This window comes from Tauraco erythrolophus, chromosome 18 (assembly GCF_009769465.1).
Source record: "Tauraco erythrolophus isolate bTauEry1 chromosome 18, bTauEry1.pri, whole genome shotgun sequence".
Lineage (NCBI taxonomy): Eukaryota > Metazoa > Chordata > Aves > Musophagiformes > Musophagidae > Tauraco > Tauraco erythrolophus.
In genome coordinates, this window is record NC_141482.1 from 16,371,403 (window position 1) to 16,386,773 (window position 15,371).

Genomic DNA, 15,371 nt, shown 5'->3' on the forward strand with positions numbered 1-15,371 from the left:
TGGTTTTTTTTTTTGTCTACAGGTTTCCCAAAAGCAATCTAGACAATCAAGAAAAAAACAGGCTGAACTGACCCTGCCACGGCGACAGGTTATAGGCTGAGCACCCTCTCAAAAATCCCTTTTGGCACAGTTTTCTGATAAAATTCGGCTCAAATCTATCTCAGGTTGATAAGAGGCAGTGGAGTGGTGAGAAGAGCATTTGCCCTCTGCCAAGGTCTCTAGAGAAACGAGAGCAGGTGCTTTTTCACAGTGGAATTTTATACAAGTTGGAAATCCCACATGAAACATTGCTGGTGGATAACACGTTATTTTGATTGCTGAACCGCAAGCATTTCCTGCAGCGTTGCTCTTTGGTTTTGTTTCTTGTGCTTCTGAAATCCCTTTGAGTTGTTTTTCTGCTCCTCTGGTAAAACCAACTTCCAGAACAGCTGCTGGGGGCTTTCCATTAGTTTCTCTACGGACACTTAGGTCTTTTGTGTTCCCAGGGATGCAGCCCTCCGCTCTCAGCCGTGCCTGCTCTCCTGCAACCTCATCAGTGCAGCTGAAATCTGATCCCGAGCCTTCACCCATGGCACTCATTACCTCGGAAGGGGGTCCTGATTCCATTTTCTGATGAAAGAAATAAAGAAATCGGTACTAAAAGCAGTCAGAACCTCGTGGAGGAAAATGACTGATGCAGAAAACTCGGGCAGCACATCATTGGGGAAAAAATGACCCAAATTTCTTCCCTAAACTAGGTGCTTGTCAAGTGAAAGCAAGAGGAGGACCATTGACAGTGAACTACTCAGTTGTGGGATTCTGCCTGACATTTGTTTTTAAACTCATAAAATAACTTTCTGGAGGCAGGAATCTCCTCATTCCTTCTTGGTTGCACTGTCTTTCCTTAAAGCGAGTGCTCCTTCCAAGTGAGTTTCCAAGTTCCAATTTTCTTAGCAGTGTCCTCGGTTGAATAACGCACCTCCCCACATCCTTTTTGGAGGATGTCTTCGCAGCAGTCTCACCTTTCCCACAACCATGTTGTCCCACGTGGTTGTGAAGATGAAGCAGTGGCAACGTTTCCTTAGGAACTCGCAGGGTGAAGCATCCTTTCCTTGAAACAAAATCCTTGCTGGATGAATATGTAGTAATCTTTACTAGCACTACTAACTCATGAGTAATAACTTCTTTTGGTGCATGTCCATAGATGGTACTGTCTTCCTACCATCCACACATGCACTACTTACGTGTCCTCCAGCCAGTCGTCTCTTGGCAGCTGCTCCGTGCCACCGTGGCTGTGACAGGAGCAAGCACACCCCATGGAGGACTCCAGTGCTTAAACCCCGTGTTCCTCGCTGGCAGAATCATCTGCTGCCAACAGCACCTGGGAGGTGAAGCACAAGCAAGCAGCTACACACGACTGGTGCTCTGCGAGGGAATTGCCCAGCAGCTGGGGGGGCAGCTGCCAGCGTGCCGCAAGCACAGCGTTATTCAGGAAAAGTGTCGTCGTTTGAAGTGAGCATCCTTCAGCTGAACGGATGTCGTGCTAAGGGTTTGGAGGGATTTATTCAAACCTCTCATCCAGTGCTGCCTTAAGATGTTTGTAGGCAGTTTGTATCATTAGGACAAACTGAATTCCCTGTAAAATTGAGTGTATCCTTCAGTGCTTTACTGAAACAGAAACCTGCAGAGTTGTTTCTGTTGTGTTCCTACTTGTGTTCCAGTTCAATTCATAGCCAGGAACTCCTCGGCGAGTTCTCAGAAGCCAAATAACCTGATACCATCTTATCTGTAGATTTCCTTTAGCAAATTTTTTTTTGAGTCACACTCCCACAAAAAGAAAAAAAAAAAGGCTCTACAAGACAGTCATAAAGAGGAACAAGGAATTTGTCGTTCCCAGAAACTGGTATTGCAAAGAGCAGCTCCTCACTGCCTCCCCCTTTGGACAGGAACAGCCGAACACACGGGCAGCCCCTGGACTTCACCCCGAGGCTTTGCTGGTGGCCCCGTTTCGTGCCCACAGCCCGCTGCTCGTTCAAATATGCTTTTCTATCAGGGGAACAAGATGACCTGTGAGATTCCAAGGGTCACCCTGTCCTATTGAAGGGTTTTGCTCCCCTGACACAAACAAAGCTCATTTTTACACTCGAGTGTGTGTGTAATACCCACGTGCTGAACACCTGGCTCTCAACAGAAGAGCTTTGTCCTGCAGACGAAAGCGGTGGGAGCAAAGGCAGCGGGTCGCCCGCGGAAGGGGGAAGGTCAGCAACTGAACTGAAAGCGACTGATCCCGTGCAGCCCTGTCCCCTGCAAGGATTAAGCTCTCCCAAGGCTGCACCCGCATCCTCAGGGTGGTGGGAATTCGGCCAGCTCGGCTCTGTGCCGCGAGAAGAGGCAGGATCACGGCGCAGTCCCCGCCACGGGCTGTGAAGGACCCAATAAATGCCCTGGGAGTACAGCTGTTGTATGAAAGGGCAGGAGACAGCTGTGAACAAGAGGTGCTGAATCACAGGAAGGTCGTTCCAGCGTGCCGTGACGTCATGTCAGTGCACGGCGCACGAAACTGGGTGAAAGAAGAACTTGGGTTTGATCTTGTCCCAGCTGATGTGTTGTTTCAGGTTCGGAGTCATGAAGCAGGGAACATACACTCCTGTTCTTATCTCCCAAGTTTCCCAACTAAAGAGTCCTTGTCTTAGCTTCTGGGAAGAATGAGAGAAGTCCAATAAATCACCTCCCGAGCTCCAGTATCACAGAAGGAAGTACAGAGGCAGGAGTAGAAACCAGCATCAGGGAATCTGCAGGAGCTGACTAAGGCTGACCCAGCACACTGGAGCGTGTCCCTCAAGCCGAGCTGAACTCCCAAACCTTTACCTGGGCCCTAAATCCCTGTGCCTGAGGCTCAGCAGCAGCACCCTGACCTCCCAGTACACATCCTCGCTGAGCTCATGTTCTCGTAGCCGTAGCTGGGAAGTCGTCATTCCCTTCAGTTCCACAGAAAAAGGATGGAGTCTCCCGGCTCCGCTCCCCTGTGTTACAGCCAAGTCATGGCACAGCTGGAGCTCTGCAATGCTCTGGGAAAGCCCGGAGCTGAGCACGGGATGCTGCAGGCACCTGGTGCGTGGGATGCCCGATGCTTTTCCTGGGTGAGCGGTGATAAGGGACACCGCAAGCGGGGCCTTGGCTCAACCCCACGTACGGATGGCAGCACGAGGGCTCGGATTTCCAGTCCCTGCGACACAGCAGGCTGCTCTAGCCCTCTCCCTAAACGTTGAGTAAGATGGAAAATGCTGTTGTGTTCCAAGGGGAAGCAAGCAGTTGTTTTAGGAAGACTCCTCTGTTGATCCAGATAATACTACGTAAAGTGCTTGCAGCTCTAAACAGTGAGGGTGTTGTGTAAGGATATTGTGGCTGTAGCCATTCCAAGCTCCCTGACCGTGCTTCCCAGAAAACTGATGTAAGCGAAAGGGCATCGGAATGTTTATGGATATATTCTGGTTTTATTCAAGCTAAGAGCAGGCAGTGCCCAGACCTGAGCATTATAAGCCAAGTGCCTTGGAGCAAATTCCAGGGAGCAAAACAATGGCTGAACAACTGGAACTGTGCTTCAGAGGTGTTCGCTGGTCGAATTCCTGTGACATTTTAAGCCTCTCGGGGCAAAAGCGAGCTTTGCCTTGAAGGACATCTGTCCTCCCAACACTTGCTGGGAAGCGAACACTGGAAACGCGTGAAACCTGCGCTGTCGTGCTCTGTAACCGCCACAAGAAACCAGATCCCAGGTTTCGTTAAGAAATAAAGTTTCATGCTAGTATTTCCTTAGCTCCCTTTTTAACTACTGACTCGGTGCTACAGCACTGTCTGAACAAGTCCGCTGGGTCCTACGTACTCCTGAATAACAGAATTCCTGAGGGAGATCATGGAGGAAAGGTCCTGCCACCTGTTCTTGCCGTACGCCATGGCAGGCAGCAATGATTTCCCTTTTGGAACATGCTGCAAAGGCCTCCAGACACCTTTGAAACATGGAACATGCAAAGCTCATCACATTTGACAAGGGGGAGAGAAGGTGCCTTTGGGGCCCACGGCAGGCAGCGAGGGAAGGGGCAGGAGGAGCGACCCCCAGCCCGCACCGCCCCCTGGAGCGGTGTTTGGCAACTCTTTTGGGTCATTGGGCTGCCAAAGCGTTTGAGTTTCTTTCCTAGGTGTAATAATTGACAAACCAAACTCTTTCCCTTTCATTAGAATATTTCATTAAAAGAATTTATATCAGTCAAATTTGGGGTTTGGTTGACACGGGGCAAAAATTCCCGTTTCATTAAAAGAAACATGAGGAAAAGTGATGCAGTGGCAGAGTTCGAGGAGCTCTGGCTGGGTGCAGATCAAGGTTTGAGCCACGCTCAGCCCAAAAGCACTGGGTCCATCTCCTCCTGTGGTGTGCCGAACCAACACCAACCCCCTGCGGGCTGCCCGCTCCTCACCTCTCCCTTCTCCTGTGCCCAACTGGTCCCAGCTGGGACGGGCGACGTCGGCTGTGCCACCTCTCCTTTCTCTTGGAGACATCTCTCAGAAGCTCCTAGAACACAGATGGGAACAGGAATTACAAACTGAGGAGGGGAAGAAATGAGGGCAGGGGAAGGAGGTGAGACCCTGTGGGGAAAAAAGCATCTCCCTGGTCCCAAAGACCTGCAGCAAGGGAGGACTGGAAATAACAGCGGGGTGGGCATCGCAGCGGGTCTGGCAGCATCACCAGTGCTGCAGCACCAGGTGAGGGTTGTGGCAATGGCTTTGTCCTGAGCGCCACCCGAGTCAGGGGGTCCTCTCCCGGGTCACATCCTCTGGCACCCCAGAGCTGAGCACGGGCTGGTTTGCCCCGCACCCTTCAGCTTTCTCTGCTCCTGCTCTTGGCCACTTCCTCAGTCTCCCCTCCGCTCCCCGGGCACGGCTGGCACTCTCCACCTGCAGCATTGGCACCGGCGGAGCTCGGTCCCATCACTGAGTCACTGCAGATACAACACGTGCAGCGAGGGACGGGTCCCGGCGGGGTTAGCCTGGAGAAAAAAGCTGCATCCTTCAAAAGCAGACACAGTCGGCGCCTCTTCGGAGTAGCGACGGGCAAATTCAAACACATTTGGGGTGTGGGGGTGCTCCTGAGTCCTCTCCCGCAGCGTCCGGCGGGCTCAGCCCGCCGTCACCCCCGCGTGCCGCGGGAGGGCAGGGGCTGACGCAGACCCGAACCGTGGGGGAAGCGCAGGCGGCAAAGCGGCTCGACCTGTCGTGTCACCACGCCGTAACCCCGCGGCCAGGGGTGGCTGGATGTCACTCACCAGCCTGGGCTGCGGCACCAAGGACACTGTTGCATCCTCCACAGCCAGGAGGAAATGGCCTGCCTCTTGTAGGCAGGATAGGTACCTTGAGTTGAGTAGTTAATTAGTCATTATCTTCAACTCAGTCCAGCTGGGTAAGAATGATTAGTGCCATAATTCCCCCTTTTTGTTTCACTATTTTTTGTTTTCACAAAAGGCTTTATGGGTGAGCAGAGACCCGGCCCATTCATCCAACTCCAGCACACTTCCCTGCCGCGAATACCACGTCAGGGCTTGCGGCTTTACCTTCTTCTCCGAAGGACTCTCGCTCAAGCTCCCGGCTCCGGCGCTGGCTCCGGCTCCTTTGGCTCGGGCTCTCGGCTCGGCGAGGGAGTCGGGGCTTCCCAGGGTCTCACGGACGTATCACGTCAGGGTCACCAGTTGTTGCTCACCAGCCTGGGCTGCAGCACCAAGGACACTGTTGCATCCTCCGCAGCCAGGAGGAAATGGCCTGCCTCTTGTAGGCAGGATCGGTACCTTGAGTTGATTAGAGTAATTAGTAGTTCATTATCTCAACTCAGTCCAGCTGGGTAAGAATGATTGGTGCCATAAGCTGGAGTCTGTTTTGACAAGCAGGACCGCGAGGCTGCCCGGCTCCCAACCCCTCTGCACGCCCCAAAAATCCCCCCCCCCCCCTTGGTTTCGTCTAGCAGCCCCGGCTCCCCGCGCGTGCGACGTCGAGGCGTGAGCCGGCTGCGCGTGACCTCACTAGGAAAACTCCCCCTGACTCCATAAACTACCGTGAATCATCCACCTAACCCCGTTCCAAACCCCGCGGCGCTGGGCCAGCACACGTGGCGTTCTCGTTGCCCTGAAGCCCAACGTGCCCGGACCGCTCTCGCCACCAGCGAGTCGGCTCCTGCCGACGGCGGCTCGGTGGGTTGGAGCCGCCGCTGCCCTGAGTCACTGTCACACCTGGATGCAGCGCCGGGCGCCAGCCCGTGACACGGACCCGCACGTGGCCGAGCCTCAGCGCTGTAAATAAATCACTGGTTTGGTGTTGGGTTGCATTTTTTTTTTTTCTCCCATTTTAAGTATTTAACAGCGTAGGGTGATAGGAAAGCCTGACTCAGAGAACAGCATGGGCTTGGGATTTTGTGTAGTGCTCATAGCATTTGGGAAAATTATCCTCTGTGTAGTAAATATCTGAGTCATCCCCGGGGGAGAGCACATCCACGTTTCAACGTTACCATGTTCTGGCCTCAGCCACAGCTTGCAACGAAAGCAGTCGTCGAAATTATCAGGAAGCAGCTCAAGCTGCCAACTGTTCCTCTTCCCTTTCCGGACTTTGGAAACTTCAGTGAAAATAAAAAGAGTTTTTATGCTCTTAAGTTATTTCACGTTTTGAACTAACTGAGCTGATGATTAATCCGAGGCCGGTCCGTGACTGCCCGCCGCGGTCCGGGTGCGAGGCGGTGGGAGCCGAGCTGGGGGCTGGGGGCTGGCGGGGGGAGTTGCGGTTGGCACCACAGGGTGCCCTCGCAGGATTTTCCAGCAAAGTCCATTTCCTGGAAGCCGAACAGGACTCGTGCTGGGGTGTGTGGATGCTGTTATAAAGGGCAGTATTTACGAGAAAGATCCCCCACTGTCACATTATCGGCAAACCCACATGAGACACTTTGCTGGGCAGAAATTCCAACTAACTTGGGATGAGAGAACCCGGCTCGAGGGGACACTGAGGACTAAGGCAGGAGGGAGCCCTGGGGAGAGCTCCAGCACTGCTGACAAACAGCCCGCAAGCGGCACCGGTGCCCAAAACATCACCTGCCTGGAGAGCTCCCAAAGGTCCCCATTGCAAGTCTGGGATCCCCATTGCAAGTCTGGGGTCCCCAATGCAAGTTTGAGGTCCCCATTGCAAGTCTGGGATCCCCATTGCAAGTCTGGGGTCCCCAATGCAAGTTTGAGGTCTCCAATGCAAGTTTAAGGTCTCCATTGCAAGTCTGGGGTCCCCAATGCAAGTTTAAGGTCCCCATTGCAAGTCTGGGATCCCCATTGCAAGTCTGGGGTCCCCAATGCAAGTCTGGGGTCCCCAATGCAAGTTTGAGGCCCCCATTGCAAGTCTGGGGTCCCCAGTGCAAGTCTGGGGTCCCCAATGCAAGTCTGCAGCACCAGGCAGAAGTGAGCAGACAGCCAGGGACTCCAGAGCTGCAAGGGGAAGCCAAGCTCTGCCCCAGGGTCAGCCCCGTTCACCCAACCCGCCGTGGATGAACAACCTGCCGTTGCAGCGGGAAGAACCCGGGGTGTGCCCGTAGGCAGCACGGGGAGGTTAAAATCCCCCCTCGTACCCGGCTGTGGCAGCCTTCCTCGCACGGGGCACTTCCTCGTAGCACGTTTCAGAGCGCTCTCAGCAGCTCCTGGCTGGGGAAACATTCCCCTTTTGAACCACAAGCTATTCCTGGCAACTGCTCAGCACAAAAAGAGCTATAAAAAAGACAAACTCATTCAAGGCAGATGTCAGCTCTGTGTCATCACTGCTAAAGGCTGGAAAATGCCCGAGAGGGCCACGTGTGTTGACTTCCCTACGTGGCACTCACAAGGCTTAAAACCACCCCCCGCTTGCCGTCAGCACGAGTGCCCCGGGGCTGACCACACACCATTGGTCCTGGGGACAGGACCGTTCTGGTCTGGGGATGGAGCTGGGGCTCAGGGTGTCATGGCTGGGTTGACCCAAGAGATGTGAGCTTCACCCTGGCCGTGCCAGCGGCCAACCCCAACGCTGGCGCGGCCCACGGGGGCTCGTTTCGGTGGGCTCTTGTGTCGTGTGGGTGGCAGATGTTGTGTGAGCGTGGGGCAAGGCACATGCAAAAAGCGGGCAAGGGTAAACAGAGTCAGAAGATGATGGTCTGGGACTTGCAACATCACCTCTCTCCCCTAAAGGAGACTAGGAGAGGACTGGTGACAGAGAATCGTCTAGTAAAATAATTTATTTGGTTTTCTTTCTTTAGAAAACAGCTCTCACAAGTAGCATAAAAACCAGTAGTTCAGCAATAAGTTTAAAGGTGGCTGTACCGGTGACTTCAGGGGCATCTCACACCCTTTTAAAGCAGTAAACTTCCTCAAAACAAAGAATGACGAACAAACCTAAGTAAATCCTTCGTGGGAAATACTGTTAAAGAGCTAAAAAACCCAAAAACCAACAGAACCTAAACTGCACAGTTTAAACCAAACCCAGACAGTTGTCTAAAAAAAAAGGGGGAGCTGGGTTCTTCTCCAGAAAAAGGACCCTGGCTGCATTTTTTTCTTTTGATAAAACATTGACCCTTGCTGAGTGCTGGAGAATCAGTGGCGGCACCCAGGACCCACCGCAGCGGCCACAGGAGACTCCGACTCCGGCCCATTGCTCATCTCTACTCTGCCTTTCAAGTTAGGTTGGAAAGATCAATAAATTAATGAAGCCACAGAAGAAACCAAACCAAACCAAACCAAACACCACCCAAAAAGTTCAGTTTGTGCTCTCAGTGCAGGAGGAAGCGCTCGCGGACCTTCTCCTCGATGGAGTGCAGCTTGGCAACCCGCAGCGCGTCCAGCAGCTCCTGGGTGACCTTGTAGTGCCCCTCTTTGAGGTGGGTGAGGAAAGTCCTGAACTTCTCCTGCATGGCTGCCCTGGTCCCCGGCACGGGCTTCCTCGGCGAGCCCTCCAGGATCTGTTGCAGGCGCTTCAGCTTTCTGACGGGGATGTTCTGGTACGCCACAAAGTCTATCATGGCTTGCTCACAGTCGTCGTCTCCTGGAGCTGGTGAGAGAAAACCACCTGGAGGTTAGTGGGAAGGTGACCGTGGGACACCAGGAGAGCAGGTCACAGCCCCAGCGAGCCGCTCCATGGGACATCTGCCCAGAGAGGTGCTCGATACCCCATCCCTGGAAACATTTAAGGCCAGTTTTGACAGGGCTCTGAGCAACCTGAGTTGGTGTTCCTGTTCATGGCAGAGGGATTGGACTGGATGAGATGGACTTCAAAGGTCCCTTCCAACCCAAGCCATTCTACGATTCCATGATTTGATGATGCCCCCTTGCCTGGGCACTGGTCTCCAGGACCAGGACAGGAGGTCGCAGCCCAGTGATCCTGCTGGGAGACCTGCCACTCACAACCCATCCTCCAGATTCAGGAGAGTGTTTTAGCTCGTGTGGCCACGCACACCCACCAACACAAGCTGGGGACCCCCTGCCCAGCTCTGCCCATGCACGCGGGCGCCCAGGCAGAGCACGAGTCCCTGCCTGAGGACGCGGCAGCGTCCGACTTGCAGCGGCTCATCCTTGGCCTAAGCCAAGGGGGAAGAGGGAGGACCCGGCTCGTGCTGCAGGCAGGTGCGTGGTGGAACCAGCAGGTCAGGATCAGCGTTTTGCACGCAGAAAAAATGAGGTTGGAAGGAAGAAGAAGCAGAAGAGCACCGAACACGGTGGCGTTAACTGGCCGAGGTCCATCTCCTCCAGCCACCAGCCCTGCAGAGCCGGGTCCAGCCCCCGGCACAGGCGGAATTTCTCAGCTGTGGCCCATCCTCTACGGGGCACTTCGAAAACAACATCTGAAAATTCCTGTAATTTTGAAAAAAGTGAATATACCTTTTCCATGCTCCTCCCTGCTGGGCAGTAGAAGAGGGAAACTCCAGAAAAACTCTAGTAACTGCAGTAAGTATTTTCACATGCTATTTTTCCTGAAAGTTTCTGTTTTCCCACGCAGATTTTTACACCTTGGGACAGGACAAGCCCCAGACATGGCCCAGACCGGGGCTTTTGGACAGACCCAGTTGCAGCTGGATTTGAAGCACTGCTGGAGCCCGTTCAGCACGAGGAATGAAATCCCAGAGAATTTTCAAGAGATCAAGGCCAACGGATGACTCAACCGAGGAGAGACCAGCCCAGTTTCGCACCATTGTAAACCGGGAGCGGTTTCACGGTGGCACGGGGTGTGCCGGGCTCCCTCGCCCCGGCTCTGCCTCTCCCACAAACTCAGGGTCCACACTGAGCCGTTGCAGCGGGGAGGGGGCAGGTGCCCGTGTGCCTCCCCCCAAGGAAACAATGACCCACCGGAGTTAAAAATACCCCTCGGCTCCCGTTGCTCCCGTTGCTCCCCTGGCTCTGTTCACAGCTGAACGGCCGCTCTGGCCGCGGATGCTGATGCTGAACCGTCCCCCCCCCCCTCCCCAGGACCACATCCTGCTGACCACAGAGCTTTCCATTGCCTCCCTCTGGAGGGATCACCCTCCTGGGAAGGAGTTTGTGGCGTGAGTCAGGCGTCGGAAGGGGAAAAGCCCCGCGTTGGATGTGCCAGGAGGGGACGGAGAAGCCAGAGCTCCGCTGCGCACTGCTGGGGGGAGCAGCTTTTATTGAAGATCTCCGATTAAGCGTCATCTTGATAAAAGAAAGACTTTTTTCTTTTTTTTTTGACACTGGAACAAGCTCCCCAGGGATGTGGTGGAGAGTCCCAATGGCTAGAGGTTTTCAGGACAAGGCTGGATGTGGTGTTGGATGATTTCATCCAGGCTCCCTTTCCCATGAAAGGTTGGACAAGATGAACTTGCACCGTCCCTTCCAGCCTGGGCTGTTCTATGGCTCAATGACTGATTATTTTTGGAAGTCCAGGGGTGCAGGTTTACTGCCACCCGGACCAGTGGAGTTGAATTTGTCTCCTGCCTGTCTTGGCTGGATGGTCGGGGTAGAGTGGGTGCTTCGAAACACCTGCCTGCCTCACCTTGCCTGACACCAGCCCCTTGAGATGGTTCTCAGGCCCTTTCTCATCCCCTGACTCCTTGGGGTGTGTGTTTCAAAGCACCCTTGGAGCCAGTCCATCCCTCTCCCCAACTCCTCTGCCCTGCATTTTTCATGGAATGGTTTGGTTTGGAAGGGACCTCAAAGATCATCCAGTTCCAACCCCCCTGCCATGGGCAGGGACACCTTCCCCTAGATCGGGTTGCTCAAAGCCTCATCCAACCTGGATGCCAAGAAAGGTTGGACCAGCTGATCCTTGAGGTCCCTTCCAACCTGGGATTCCATGATTCCATGGTCTGTGCCCGCTGGCAGCTCCTGCCCAACCTTCAGCCTCCACCGAGGCTCAGCGCTACGTTTGCACTATCGCGGTGACACAGGTGACACCACGTCTCTACTTTGTCACCAAACAGGTCAGAACTCACCCCGTGCTCCGCTCCGACGAGCCTTGGACTCTGCTCCGTCCAACCTGCACGAGGTGAGGTTGTGGCCGCAATAAAAGCTCCTGGAGAACAGGCTGAAAGCCCGGGGGAAGCGAGCGCCGGCAGGATGCCAGGAGCTGCACGGCTCAGCCCTTCGCACCGCTGGCCTTCGGCATCGCCGCGAGCCGTCGCTTACAGCCGCGCGGCTGCCGAAACTGTCCTCGTGCCCCGGCACCTCGTTATCCCAGTTCCCAGTAAGAGCTGGCAGGGTTTCTCCACCGACTCTTTGTTCTCATTGAGCAAGGAGCCTAAACCCTTCACCCCATCCCTGGAGGAGCAGGAGGGCAGACAGTCTATATTTTATCCGTAATTATTATTAATTACGGATCACTCGATACTTTTACAAGCTTTTTCACCCCATTTTGCATTTAAACAGAAAAAAAGTCAGATAGTTCGCTCTCGCCCTGGCACCATCGTGGTCCCCGTATCCCCTCCCTGCCTGCGGAGCCACGGCTCACCTGGTCCCTGTGTGCTGTTGGTGCTGCCCAGTCTGCAGGAGGTGCAGAGGGTGTCGTGGTACTGGTTGCCCTGGACGTTGGTCACCTTGCCCTGCTGCTCACAGTCCTGGTGTGGCCGGCACGGCTCGGTGCTGGAGCTGGAGGAGGAGAAGAAGCCGCGGGGGCAGGCGCGGCACTGGGTGTTCTCGAAGGGGGTACCTGTGCGCAGGGAGGCAATGGGAGCATCAGCCGTGCCCTCCCCAGCCACGTTCCGCTGCGGTGACGAGCTGGGAGGGAGCAGGGGCAGGGGCTGGGGAGCACGAGGGCTGTGTTTTGGAAACGGTCACTGGCCACAACTTCCCCAGGAAGCACCCACTTGTAGGGTAAAGAACAACGCTTTCCCCAGCCGTTTCGCAAGCCGAAGCGTTCGGCACGTGCCGATGAATCGTCACCAGCCTCCGGAGATGAGAGGAGATCTCATCTGCTACCGAAAAGGGCCACCGCCTGGGTGGGGGCCACTGGCTGGGACGGCGGGTGAGCCGGGTGCCAAACCAGCCCTTTGATTCACAGTGGAGTCAGGAGGCTCCTGCCTAAGTGAAAGTAAAAGTTGCTGAGAAGGTGAAAGCTCTGCTCGCTGCCGCAGCGCTGCAGTTTCCCGCGCCCGCCGCTGTTTCACGGGACTGTGCGCCACGCGAGCGAGACCGCCCCGGGGTGTCTTGCACGTTCTCTGGGAGAAACTGGAATGGTCCTGACAGGAGCAAACTTCCCACCCCATTTCATCTCCTGGGCACACATCTAGTCAACACCACAGTTTCTACCTTCTCACCACCGCTTTGGCTTTACCGGGAGATGTCCCGGACGGCTCAGCTGACGACCCCAACACCTGAGTCAGTGTTTGCAAATGGGAAATCCACAAAAACCCACGGCCCCAGAGGATCCATGCATGGATCAGAGCACCCGTCCAAGCCGAAGGCCACCAAGGTCTGCACGCAGCCCTGTGGCCACCACGTCCGCATCGTCCCCATCCACACACAAGCGCTCGCAGCCCGGCGCTCTGCCCGCCCGCGCCGGGGGCTCGGTCCTTGCGGTGGGGTTCAGGTGTCTGGGCTGGGGTGCCCAGACAAGGAACCATTTGTAAAAAAGAAAGAATAATAACGAAAAATCAGCTTCTCAAACGCCCAGGCTCCTCAGTCCTGCAGTCAGCCCTCCAGCCACGTTTGATGTTTAACGCCGAAGGGCTTCCCCGCGCTGTTCGCAGACCGAGTTCCCCTTTCGCCGCGTTGCTGTGTTCCGTAACAGTCACATCCTACAGAAAATTCCACCCCCGAACCTCAGCCGTAAGACAACAGGTATTTCACCCGGCCTGGGAGCCCGGAGCTCTGCTGTGCCGCGCGTGGAAGGACTTCCAAAGCCTCCACGCTTGGAAGCATGAGGCGAGATAATGCCGGTGCCGCTGGCGCTGCCCGCGCTGTTTCATTACTGTGGTTTCCAGACAGAGCCGGGGATTTGGGGCAGAACGAGAGGGAAACACACACACACACAAACGGGGGCAACGAAGGGACCAGGCAAATTAGCACAACGGAAAAATAAACCCCCTAAAATCTCTCGTGACTTACATCTCGCCAGGGGACGGAGTCTTGGACTTGGGAATCTCCCCCAGATGTGAATCGAAACAAGAACTGCTTTTATGGGTTTGGAACCGTCCAAGTATCCATTTCATGTTTTGAACACAGCCTCTCCAAATCGCTCAATAATAAATGCAAAACCCAGCCCCAGAGCTACGCACATTCCCCGGGGCGCTGCCCTGGCATCATTAGCAGCCCTTTCCAGCCCGGGTAATTAGCATTCCTCGCTCCCTGGCTGCCTGCCCGCAAGGAGGAGGGAGCTGGCAGAGGAACAGGAGCCGCTCGCTCAGACCTTTCCCTTTCCTCCTGCCCAGAGCCCCGGGGCCAGGGTTGCCGTGTCCCATCTAAGCCTGGTGCCAGGGGATTTCAAAGGCTTTCAAAGCAAAAGCGAGGGAAAAAACAAACAAATCACTCCTTGGAAAAGAGGCCAGGAGCAGTTTCACGCATCAGCAAGGATGGCACTGCGTTGGTGAGCAAAGAGGAGGTACACCAGGCTATGGGAAGTCATTAACTGCTGTATTTCTCCTTGATTTTTAGCTCCAGCAGAGATTTTGGGATGTGACAAGAGCCTGTGACATGCATCGCAGCCACCTGGCTGGGGTACTTACCCAGTTTCTCTACACCAGAGCCCGGCAGACACTCGGAGTGCCTGATGCAGAACTCCATCTCGGAGTAGTAGCCCTCCTGGCACTGGCAGACGCGGTTGTGGGTGGAATTGCACTGCTGCACCTCCACCTGCTTCTCCTCACAGATGACGTTACAGTAGCGGCACTTCTCCAGGTAGTTCCAGTACTGCGTGTAGTGCAGATCCGGGCAGGGTTCACACACCGTCTGCCTGTCCCTGGTACAGTGGTGGCCCACGAAGGTGCCCGGTGGGCACTGCTGGCAGGTGAGCTTCTCATTCGTCACAGCATCTTTCCATTGGTAAGTGGGTTGGGTGCCGGAGCCGAGCTCAGCCAGGAAAAGCAGGAGAGGAGCAAACATCCACTACAGCAAAGAGAGCGCCAAGAGCCCTTAGCTCGTCCTCTCGCAGAGGCAGCGGTGACAAACGCGGCTGCTGCGTTACAGAACTTGTTACTGTTGTAGGGGCAATAAATTATTCTCTCACCTCGTGCTCTCACCAGTTGCTGCCCCTCACCTGCCTCCCCATCGCCCTCTGCTTGCCATCCCAGGCATCCCAAACCCATCCTGTGGTGCCTTCACAAGCCCGTTTCCCTCTGTCCGTGCCAAGAGCAGCTCCAGCACCTTCTCCTCCTCCTCTCACCCCAGTTGGTTCCCCAGAGTTCGGGGTAAGACCTTTGCAGATTAAGAGGCAGGAGGGAACTTTTCCAAACTAGCAAATACAGGAGTGCTCCATAGGAACGTCGAACTTTTTTGGAACCCAGATACTCCACACAGGACTGGAGGATCCCAGAGTCTTGTTTATCCCAACCTTACAGCAGGCAGTACGTTACCTTGGATGGGTGCCTTGGGCTGGGCACGTGGCGGGGTACCATAGCACCGGGGCTTCCGAGCGCTGCGACCGGAGCACTGGGGAGACACAGGGGGTTCCTTGGGGCCGGCTCCCAGGACAGCAGCAGTGCCGATCCCGCCGTCCAGCTTCAGAGAGAAAGAGAGAGAAGCAGCTCAGGACTGTTACGAAAGGCTGAGGTTTCTCCTCTGCTTTTCAACCGGTCCTTCCTCGGAGGGAGATGCCGGCTCCCAGCCCCGGGGACAGAAACGGAATCTTACAGCGGGGCGGAAAACCGGTTCGGCGGGGGAGGGCTGCGGCCGTGCCCGACACGCTTATCG

General features: G+C 55.1%; 1 protein-coding gene across 1 annotated transcript; it reads right to left on the minus strand.

Moving 5' to 3' along the window:
- Positions 1 to 8,788: 8,788 nt before the first annotated feature.
- Positions 8,789 to 15,076, minus strand: TNFRSF6B (TNF receptor superfamily member 6b). The gene is made up of 4 exons (XM_009982177.1): positions 15,035 to 15,076; positions 14,189 to 14,567; positions 11,977 to 12,174; positions 8,789 to 9,066 (listed from the first exon to the last, which is right to left on the minus strand). The coding sequence occupies exons 1-4, from the start codon at positions 15,074 to 15,076 to the stop codon at positions 8,789 to 8,791; spliced, it is 897 nt and encodes a 298-aa protein (XP_009980479.1).
- Between the last annotated feature and the right edge of the window lie 295 nt (positions 15,077 to 15,371).

Excerpts from the sequence above, each read along its gene's own strand:
- TNFRSF6B (XM_009982177.1), bottom strand. The coding sequence starts at position 15,076 with ATGGTACCCCGCCACGTGCCCAGCCCAAGGCACCCATCCAAG. Across the intron at positions 14,568-15,034 it reads GCCCAAGGCACCCATCCAAG|TGGATGTTTGCTCCTCTCCT; the intron begins GTAACGTACTGC and ends TCTTTGCTGTAG. Across the intron at positions 9,067-11,976 it reads CAACAGCACACAGGGACCAG|CTCCAGGAGACGACGACTGT; the intron begins GTGAGCCGTGGC and ends TTCTCTCACCAG.